Source organism: Trichechus manatus, unplaced genomic scaffold (assembly GCF_000243295.1).
Source record: "Trichechus manatus latirostris isolate Lorelei unplaced genomic scaffold, TriManLat1.0 scaffold00006, whole genome shotgun sequence".
In the NCBI taxonomy this organism is placed as follows: Eukaryota; Metazoa; Chordata; class Mammalia; order Sirenia; family Trichechidae; genus Trichechus; species Trichechus manatus.
This window is the reverse complement of record NW_004443942.1, coordinates 2,725,610-2,736,581: the sequence shown is the minus strand read 5'-3', so window position 1 is coordinate 2,736,581 and position 10,972 is coordinate 2,725,610. Positions and strand designations below refer to the sequence as shown.

General features: G+C 46.9%; 1 protein-coding gene across 1 annotated transcript in view; it reads left to right on the top strand.

Annotated features, from left to right (window-relative positions):
• Positions 1–10,972, top strand: part of IRAG1 (inositol 1,4,5-triphosphate receptor associated 1) — a 150,481-nt gene that overhangs the window by 87,898 nt on the left and 51,611 nt on the right. Inside the window, 6 exon segments of the mRNA XM_023737217.1 lie at positions 4,058–4,158; positions 5,586–5,656; positions 8,043–8,216; positions 9,304–9,381; positions 10,186–10,238; positions 10,440–10,484. Of these exon segments, the coding sequence (XP_023592985.1) occupies positions 4,058–4,158; positions 5,586–5,656; positions 8,043–8,216; positions 9,304–9,381; positions 10,186–10,238; positions 10,440–10,484 (522 nt within the window).

Below are 10,972 nucleotides of genomic sequence, written 5' to 3'. Positions count from 1 at the left end.
CTCACAGGCTTTTAAGACCCCAGACACTACTCACCAAGGTAGAATGTAGAGCATTATCTTTATAAGTAGTGTCATACCAATTGAGCTAGATGTTCCCCGAGACCATGGTCCCCAGAGCCCTCAGTCCAGCAACTCAGTCCCTCGGGGAGTTTGGATCTGTCCATGGGGGGGCCCTACCTTTTGTTTGGCAGCTCATAGTGGGAGCAGGAATGGGTATTTATAGTGCATTAAAATCTGGCAGAAATCACCCCAGAGGGCCCCTGAAATTTTCCCATATTTTCTCCTAGGTTACTTTCTCCCCAGTTCCTATTAGAGTGAAAAATAGCCTGCATAAGACATGAATGTTTCCCTCAAAAACAATTGTTTTCAGAAAACTGAGAAAAGTTGCTCAGAGCTTGTTCAACCATTCTGTGAGCTGATTAGGGAAAGAATACTTTGATTTTATTACTTGTATACTTTGTACACGTTGGGAGGAGAGAACAAAGAAGATTCCATCAAAGGATTGGAGTATTTTGCCCTGTTTGCTTCATGCCTCCAGGTTTTTAAACAGCTTGGGATTGTGTGTGTCTGTGGTTACACGCTTGGCACTTGCCCCCCATGGCATGTTTCAGCCTTTCTGTGTGCGCGCCTCTGCCCCAACCCTCCTCCAAGTGAGGGTGCCCATAGCCCATGCGAAGGAGCCAACTCCAGAGAGCTTTGTTGCTAAGTGACCCTTGGCCAGGATACAGAACACTTGCACCAGAAAGCAGCATGCTCCGGTGCCTTGCAGGCCACTTTCCCACAGGTGTCAATACTGAGGGTATCAGCCTCTGGGTACTACCTGGTAGGGAGTGAGGGGTACTTCCATCCCACTTTCAATCTCATTGTGCTAACTAGGAAGCATTTCAGAGGCTTGTTTTGCTCACCTTTGGCATAAATGATTAAAGCAAGCCAGTTTAAGCTGACTTTAACCGAGGACTATTCTCCAGAAATGTAGGCCCAAGATGATTTGATCTCTTGGTTTTCCAAGAAAAGCAGGAAATCCAGATCTTTATGTGAATTCTACAAATTATGAAATGTTGCAATTAATTAAAACACTTGTAAACACTGCTTGTATTAAACAGGCACCAAAAACCAAACCTGTTTCTGTCGAGTCAATTCCAACTCGTAGGACAGAGCAGAACTGCCCCATAAGGTTTCCTAGGCTGTAATCTATACAGAAGCAGACTGCCACATTTTTCTCCTGCAGAATGGCTGGTAGTTCAAATATCAACCTTTTGGTCAGCAGCTGAGCGCTTACCCATTGCAGCACCAGGGCTTCTTCAAACAGTCCCAGCCAAAAACCCACTGCCATAGAGCTGATTCTGACTCATAGCAACCATGTAGGACACAGTAAAACTGCCCTATAGGGTTTCCAAGGAGCAGCTGTTCGATTCGAACTGCTGACCTTTTGGTTAGCCGCCAAGCTCTTAACCACTGTGCCACCAGCGCTCCCAAACAGTCCCACAGGTCCCTAATTTGCAATCTCTGAAGGTAAGAGAATAGGCTACAGGTGCTGTCATTCCTTAACTGACATCTAGGAGGCCACACATCAAGAAAACCTATTAATAATGTGAAGAGGAGCCACTGGAAAAACTTCAGCCCTCCTTGCTCACCAGAGAATCCACATAGTATAAAATTCTCCTATTTTGTGCTCTTTCCTGGCTCTCCCAATCGGCTTTGCACCTGCTGCTGGCCCTGCTCATTCCCACCCCAGCACACCACCTTCCATTTTGATACACTGCTTCCCCTTCTTGACCTCAGAAGCTTCCCTGGACTCTGCTCCCCAGACCATGACCTAACATCCTCCTGCTACCCTCCTGGCCCCTTGGAAGCCCCCAAGCTCTCTGCTGCTTGCCTGGCCTCCACCAGGGCAGCCTGGTGGACAAAGGATAGAGAGAACCGGTTTATTTAGAGTAAAGCCACCACTCGTTTTAATGGTAGCCTGGAGTAATGAGTATTTGTAAACCACATGAAATGTATCAAACTGTATACATAGTCATCATTTTCTTTTATTATTACATCTTCTTCTGAGACAGAGCAGGCCTGTAATCGTTAAGGTTGTGTGTCAACTTGGCTAGGCCATGATCCTCAGTGATTTGGCAGTTATTATGTAGTTTGGCAGTTGTATAATGATATGATCACCTCCATGATGAGATTTGATATAATGTGATCACCTCCATGATGGGATCTGCTGTGAGTAGCCAATCAGTTGAAAGGGAGTTTCCTTTGGGGTGTGGCCTTTATCCCACGTAAGTGGACTTTCTGGCAAGGCTTGTGGTAAGAATGCTGAATGCCCAGGGGCTCCAGAAGGATCTAGCCCTCCAGAGAAAATGGCAGTGGAGGCAACTAGCATCCACTGCTCTAAAGCCACAGGAAACACACCAACGTGGAAGACGGTGTGACATACTCTGAAGCATCAGGAGATGGTGTCTTTGGCACAGACTGTAATGCATTCAGGAGCCCTGGTGGTGCAGTGTGAAGAGCTCGACCACTAACCAAATGTCAGCAGTTCAAATCTACCAGCTGCTTCTTGGAAACCCTTTGGGGCAGTTCTACTCTGCCCTATTGGGTCACTATGAGTCGGAACTGACTCTATGGCAATGGATTTGGGTTATTTTGTTTTTTGTTTTATGGTGCATTCAGAGGGCCGTGGCAGCAGTGGAGCACATGTCAGTAAAGGGGGCTGGGGATGAGGAGACAGAAAAATGGCAGACACCATGCTAATTTGATGAAGGGATATATGCAACAACCCCTAGAGAATCTTCCAGATATAACTGGGAGCAATTCTGAGATGAAAATATTGCAGTAGCAGGTGGGTAAAGAAGCAGAGAGATACTGCATATTCCTGTTAATGTGGTCCTACCTTTACCTCCAGTCTACTTAACAAAACCAAAACCAAACCCATTGCCATCGAGTCAATTCTGCTCATAGTGACCCAATAGGACAAAGTAGAACTGCCCCATAGTGTTTCCAAGGAGAGGCTGTTGGATTCGAACTGGTAACCTTTTGGTTAGCAGCCAAGCTTTTAACCACTGTGCCACCAAGTCTCCTAGACTGGGAAAATATAGGTTTAAAGTGCATCTTTATGAATTTTACTGTATATTCCATATTGTTTTTAATTTCATGAGTTCATTTATTCACTCAACAAATATTTATTATGCCCCTGATATGGTTTTATAATTCACAAAGCCATCAGCAACACATGAGTATACCAATTCCACTATAACTTCACAACATTAAAAACAAACAACAACAACAAAAAAATCCAATTGTCATGGTGACCCCATGTGTTTCAGAGCAGAACTGTGTTCCATATGGTTTTCAATGGCTATGACTTTTGGAAGTAGATTTCCTGGCGTTTCTTTTAAGGCACCACTGGGTAGATTTGAACCTCCAACCTTTCAGTTAGTAGCCAAGTGCTTAACCATTTGCACCACCCAGGACTCCTTCACCAACATAGGATATTATTTTGAATGTCATTAATTCAGTAAACGTGAAATAATGCCTCAAAAGTAAGGACTAGACAATAACTTTGTTCTAATTTCAGAAACATATTTATTTAAACATTTTAAAAATCAACAACAATTAAACTGCATTTCATTATCCATTGAACAAATTACCTTTACTGAAATGTCAAAATTACACAACTGTAGGACTGTCACTTAATATCAGGAATGGATAGGTGCCACTACCTTTCTCCTGGCCTCTATTCTCTCCAACAACCAGGTCTGGTCACAGTCTGAGGGCTCTGCACCATTCCTCTCCTGCATTGCTAGTGAGAACTTTGAGCAAAGGGATGGCTGACTTTAAAGCATGAAAAGTAGACTGTATTAAGCAAGGGTGATGTCTGCTAGGGAATGAAGAAGAAACCACCTATCTTTGTTTTTTTCTGAATAGTCCAAAAAAACTACATCTATCCCCTTATCAAGATATCTCTGAATGTCGTGATGCTGAAATAAATGCTTTATCTCCAGCCCCTGGAAGCTTCCACCATCCTCTGCCTAATTCTGTCTCTGTTTTTATTCTAAACCACCAGGGCCTTCCCACAGCAGGAATATCTTGCAGTCCACCTGCAATCGTCCTTACTGGGGATGCCAGCTCACCAGAAGGAGATATTGACAAAAACCTGGCCAACAGGTACATGTCCCATGTGCCTAATCCTTTTGCTTAAAGAACAATATGTTCTAGAACATGGGGGTCAAACAGCTATATACTTTTTTATAAATCTTTACTTCTTTCTTGTATAATTTTATTGATGAAAATACAGTCAATCAGGTTTTCAAAATGGGAGAGAGAACTTCGGATTTTTCCCCCAAATTATTTTTCATTTCCTAGGTTTGGCCCTTTGTATCTGCTAGCCTTTAAGAAAAGCAAAAACCATAGCAGAGTTGTCTCCCAGATATTTGCAGACAGACCTGAAAGATGTGAGTCTTCGCTGTAGAATCCTGCTCCTGGTCAAAGTAGGGTCTGTGGGGAAGAAGATCTCTTGGAAGGGACATTGGCCGACATGCATGGGATTGTCACTGCATTGGTTTTTAGCAGCACTAGCCAATGCATAATCAAGCTAGAGTGAAGTTATCAAAGTATAATTTCCAAAGAGTTAAAAAGATAATTGTCATGCAAACATATAGTGAGCACGTGTCAAAAATTTATTTAACTCATTAGTGAGAGAACCAGCAGGATAACAAAGCCAGTTGAATACAAGAAATGTATATATGCATATAATCAGTGGTCAGGAAAAGAATACTGGAATAACATTGTTAATTTAGATGTAAAATAGGTCAATGAAACTATAATTTTGTGGTTATCTTTCCTCCTGCACAGAAGTCATCTGCATCTGTACCAGACAAGAATCATTTACATCATAAGAGCTTTTTTACAAGTTAGACGTTAACTCAGAGTCTGTGTCTTAATAAATAGTAAATAAGAAGTCAGAGTTACATCTCTTTAGAGCAGTAGTTTGCAAACTTTCCCATCCATCAGAATCACTTGGAGGGCTTTTGAACCACAGATTGCTGGTCCCCACCCCGAGAGTTTCTGATAGGTCTGGGGTTATTGTTGTTAGCTGCCCTTAAGTTGGCCATGACTCATGGCAACCCCACGTACAACGAATGAAACGCTGCCTGGTCCTGTGCCATCCCCATGATGTGTTGCGGATTCTTCTACTGTTATCTGTAGGGTTTTCACTGGCTGATTTTTGGAAGTAGATCTTGAGGCCTTTCTTCCTAGTCTGTTTTAGTTTGGAAGCTCTGCTGAATTCTGTATCACAGCATCATAGCAACATGCAAGCCTCCACTGATAGAGGGGTGGTGGCTGCACTTGAGGTGCATTGGCAGGGAGTTGAACCCAGGTCTCCTGCCTGGAAAGGGAGAATTCTACCACTGAACCTCAACTGCCCTCTAGGCCTGAGAATTTGTATTTCTGACAAGTTCCCATGTTGAGGGTCAGGTGACCCTTACATGAACTTGGAAGTATGAGTTTGAAAGGATATACAGATGTCTTTTTGCCTTATTTCCAAGTTTCAACAAATTTTCTTACCAAGGTGACTCTGTTCTATCTTTTAGAGCTCACAGTCCACACAGGAGGCTTTCTCACCGACACCTGAAGGCTTCCACAGCTTCACTGACTTCTGTGGGTGAGGACTAGACCAATTAATCTTATTTCTGCAACCAGAAAGTGTATTTGAGTAGGAAGACAGTGGTCTGGCAGCTTGGCTGAGCTTGGGCCCCTTGCCTTCTCCTGCTCCTGAGGCAGGCCCATGCCTATGAGTCCAGCAGGGCAAAGTAGATCAGCCCTTCCGTGTTTGAGCCCAGAACAAGTATGGTATCTAATTTCAATTTCTTTTGGCAAAAAAAACCAGGCGTGAAGAAGATGAGGGAGTCAAAGAGAGACATGAAATACAGAATAGCTGGTGAGGTTCAATTCAGGGGCTCAGGTGGCAGAGCCCTTCACCTCCAGTAGAAAGACACATATCTAAGCAGGAGTGTGCCAAGTACAAGGCTGGCTGCCCCATTACCCACTCATTCCCCAAATGTTTTCTCAGGGCCTGCACTGTGCCAGCCACTGGGACCATAGATGTGATACAGACTTGGTCCCTGCCTTCAAGAAGCTCATAATCTACAAGGAGCCTGAGAAGTAGACAGATATGTATTGTAAGGGCCTTCACAGAAGTGCTGGACCCTGGTGGCACAGTGGTTAAGCATTCATCTGCTAACCAAAAGATCGGCAGTTTGAATCTACCAGCCGCACCTTGGAAACCCTATGGGACAGTTCTACTCTGTCCTATAGGGTTGCTATGAGTTGGAATCAACTTGACACCGATGGGTTTTGTTTATGGGTTCACAGAAGTGCTAGGGAAACTGAGGGAAGAAGGGGGCTGATTCTCTCGGGGGTGGGGGGTGGGTAGGTGTTCTGGAAGGGATGGTATTTGAATCCTTAGAGAGTTGGACAGATAGACATGAGGGAGGAAAGGCATTCCAGATGGAAGAAGCAACCTGATAGAGCAGCAGAGCCACAGCCTAGCACTCTTGGTAACTGAATATCCTGCCATTTATATTAGTCAGTACTCTTTCAATGATAGAAACTCAACTCAAACTATCTTCTACCAAAAAAACTAAAACTGAGTAAAAGCCAGGGGCTGTGGTTTCAGGTAATGCTGGATCCAGGTGCTCAAACTGGGTTTTAGTAATTGTCCCATTCCTTCTCTCAAGTTTGCTTTTTTACGTGTTAGCTTTCTTCTTGGGCAGGCTCTTCAAACATGGTGGCAAATCACTACCAGCAACTCCAGGTTTACATCCCGTCAGTAGAAAGAGAGTTCTTCTTCCCTAATATACATCACAAAATTCCCAGGATTGGCCTTCACTGGACTTACATGGCTATCCCTGAACCAATCACTGTGCTGAAGGAATTGAATTTATTGACTGGCCAAGACTGGTACACGTTCCCACTCCTGGCATGGGGGTGAGGTGGGAAGGAATTAGCTCCTCCCTAACTAATACAATTGAGAGTCAGAGGGGCTTCCCCCAAGGAAAAGTTAGGAGCTACTCTCTGAAAAATGGGGAGTAGAAGCTGGGGAGGCAGAAAATCAGAGCTGACTACAGAGTGGCTGGATCAGGGGGGTCTAGGAAGGACTATGTGGGGCAGGGCCCAGTTTGAAGTTTGGATGTTACACTGACGACCACGAACAACCTTGATGAGATGAGGCAGGGGAATGGCATGGTCAGATACAGCTCTTAGAGAGGTCACTCTGATAGGCAGTGAAGAGTGGAATGGAGGGAATAGCCTGGAGGCAGGTGAACTTATGAGGTGGCTGATATAATTGTTCAGGTAAGAGCTAATGAGCAAGAATGGAAATAAGGGGGCAGGTTCCAGAGATAGTGATGAGGTAAATGCCAGGACTTGGTCAGTTGGTTGGACATAGAGGGAGTGAGGAAGAGGGAGGAGTGTGGAGTAACTCCCATGTTTCTGAGCAGCTGGGTGAGAAGTGGTGTCCTTTACCCAAAGAGGGGCTGCTGGAGCAGGGGAGGTTTTGGAGAAGGATAGGGGTAAACAATGTGAGTGGGGGAAAAAAGGGAAGGAAAGTAGCCACGGGATTGTGTCTGTGGCCCATGATTTTTGGAATGCCCTCTTTATCCACACACCTTAAGTTCACCAGCTTGTTAAAGAAACAGACTCAAAGTAAGAACACACTAGCGGGGGTGGATAGCATGCAGGTGGATAGCATGCTGGATGACCTTCCTTTAAAGACACAAAATTCAGTGCAGTATGGAAGCCTGTGGTAGCTTCATGGCATTTGTGACAGAGGACATGCTGTGGCCACAGGCTAAAGATCAGATGGGCAAGGCCTACTGAGGAAGCCACCTCCTGTCTGCATGCAATCTGTCTGTGGAGGGGCATGGCCAGGGTTTGGCTGCTGAGTCTGCTCTGGGCAGCATCCCTATGCTGAGGTTGGAGTGGCAGGGCCTCTCAGCCTGGGGCCAAGGATTCAAGGACTCTTACACTGAGCTCACCTCCCTCTGCAGACCCTGCGGGGCACATCATTGATCTGGTAAATGACCAGCTTCCAGATATAAGCATCTCAGAGGAAGACAAGAAGAAAAACCTGGCACTGCTGGAAGAAGCCAAGACAGTGAGTGAGCGATTCCTGACACGCCGAGGGAGGAAGTCCAGGAGCAGCCCAGGAGACTCCCCGTCAGGTAGGGCAGGGCCAGGATGGCTGACCTGAGCCACTCCAAGGCTGGGGTGGGGGTGCAGGGGAAGCACTTGGCTCCAGTTGTAGTGAGAGCCTAGCTTCCAAGGGGGTTGCTTTTGACTTGCCTGCCTCCAGGTGTCTGGGCCCCAAGAGGAGTAAGCCATCTAGAGAGGATCCTGAGAGGAAAGGTATCTTGCCTAGTTTCAGAAATGCCTATACAACTCTAGCTGAGAAAGCTTTCCTACTTTTTGTTCTTTGGCCCTGAAGATGACATTTGTAGTCTCATGTTTTGCAAAGAAGTATCAACCCATTTGATAGCTATGAACTTGAACACCCCACCCCACCCACCACCGCTGCCAGCTTCCACATACCTTAATCCTTCTCTGTGATGCCCATACACACAGACTTCTGGGCTACCCTGCACGGATGGGTTCTGTGTGACAGCCCTACCTTCCCCAGGGAACCCTGCTCTCCCGGACACCTCCTCAGTTAGCAAAGGTCTGAAGTGACCATCACTGGGCTACCTCTCCCTAATCTTTAACTGTGGATCCTGGGAAGGATCCTAGGTACTGTACGGAGTGAGGAGGGCTCTTTCAGGTATTTCTGAGTTAGATGGAAAATTTTCCTGGGCCCTGAAATCCTCCTGCTACCCCTATGGCTAGAGTGACTCTTCTTTCTAAGGAAAAGTTGGAGCAGGTTTTAGACAAGTCTGTACCTAGGAGGGAAAAAGGAGCATTTGAAATCAGGGCCATCCTGAGAAGTCCAGTAGGAGGTGCAGTCTTTGAAGCTGTGCATTACAAACAATGCTAGGTCCTCAGTTTCTGCAAGGTGCTTGGAGGTCAGGCCAGGCAGGCTGAGGAGTGCCAGCCCCCTTCACCCTTCTGAATGACTTGAGTGCCCCCTTTTTTGGGCATGCAGCAGGGAGGGGTTGGGCTATTGTAGGAGGAACCTTGTATGGCAGTCAGGAATCAGCCACTGATCCCAATTAGGCAGATACAGTTCCCAGGGGTCAGAAATATCTGAAAGGTTTTTGTTAGGTTGAAGTCCTAAACTATCATGAATGCCAGCCAGTTTGTATCTTGTCTCCTCAGCCGTTTCCCCGAACCTCAGCCCTGGACCTTCCCCTGCATCCTCTCGGAGCAACTCACTCACAGTCCCCATCCCTCCAGGTGAGGTCCAGCCCCTGCAAGGTAAGGTCTAACCCTGCCAGGCATTTCCTGCCCCGGCTTCTCCCTTTGGATGGTGGCTTAGCCCTTCCCCTTGACTGACCAAGATGCCTCCCCACCACCTTCCCTCTATTCTGCAGGCTTACCATTCAGGACCCCTATTCAGCCCCAGAGGAGGCAGATGTACTTTCTTTTGGGGTTTGGGAGGTAGTGTAGGGAGGCAGGCCTAGCCTAGGATGGCCAGACTGGGTGAGGATGGGGGCAATGTTATAGGAAGGGGAGGTATGACAGGCTCTTTCTCTGCCCAGCAGGTCCAGAGAGGACCCAAAGAGAAGTCCAGCACAGAGCTTACTTGGAAAGCCTACTGGACACTCTTTGCCTTTTGGTTTCTTATCTCATTAGGCTGTATACAGGGCCACACCCTTGGGCTAGGAGGGGAAAGGACAGGGTGCTAGGGGGAGCAGCCTGTGCTTGTCAGTGTTGTGGGACAAGCTCAGGCTCAGATCAGGCATCTGAGCTTCAAATCCCAGTGCAGATGCTTTCCAGCTGCATAGTCCTGTAGGGTCACTATGAGTTGGAATTGACTCCACAGCAACAGGTTTTTAGGCTTGCCTCAGTTTCCCCATATGGTTTCTGTGAGGATTAAATGAGAGCCCACCACCGAACCTGGCACAGGGGAGGGAGGTAATAAACAAATGGTGGCGTTACTGCTTCCCAGGCCTAGATTGCTAAGAAGGACGTTCTGGGGAGGGACAGCTGAGGGCCTAGGGTGCTGGACAACACTCACCAGTATCTGGACCATTTCAGGTTTGGATGCATGCAGTGGCCCACAGACCCCTCTACCCGGAGCACCACCACAGGTAACAGGGGCCCCACTCAGGGTTTCTATGCCAATGGATTTCTCTCCTAGTATCAGAAGGCCTCCCCATGGCCTACTTGAGTTGAGGGTACTGGATAAGGGAGGAATTTATACCACTGCTAGGGGCCTTCTTGGGGGTATTTCAAGAGGAAATATAGTCTCTTTCTGTTGCTGACTGACTTGTGTGTACTTTCACCAGCAGAAGGAGGATGAGGCCGAAGTCTCTTCACCTCACCTTGGAGAGTCTGTGAGTTTGAGCTTTGCCCTACTAGGGTGATTTGGGTGTGGGAGCCATAGTCCCCTGGAAGTCTGGGCTGATCCCTGAACAGCCTGCAAGTATGTATAAGTGGAGGTCGAGGCTGGGAGATGCTGGGGAAACTGTCAGATTCCTCTGCTTTATCATGACTGGAAGTCTGAGGTGGAGGGGCTAGGGAGGCAGGATTCAGTTGGGGTGACCTCCATGGAAGTTCCTGCCCTTGCTCTGCACCCCCTAGCCAGACTATTGGTTAGTGAGAAGAGGGACCTCTAGGCCCAACAGCCAGACAAGACTGCTGTTCTTGTCAGCTCAAGTGAAAACTGCAACAAAGCTCAAGACCCTGGTTGGGATTCTTACTGGGAGCAGCCAGGAAAACCCTTTCTTTACAGGGGCCCCACACCTGGTCAGAGCTGAGGTGCTCAAGGTAGTGTCAAGGGTACTGTTAGAACACAGTCTCACCCAGAGCTGGACCTAGGATA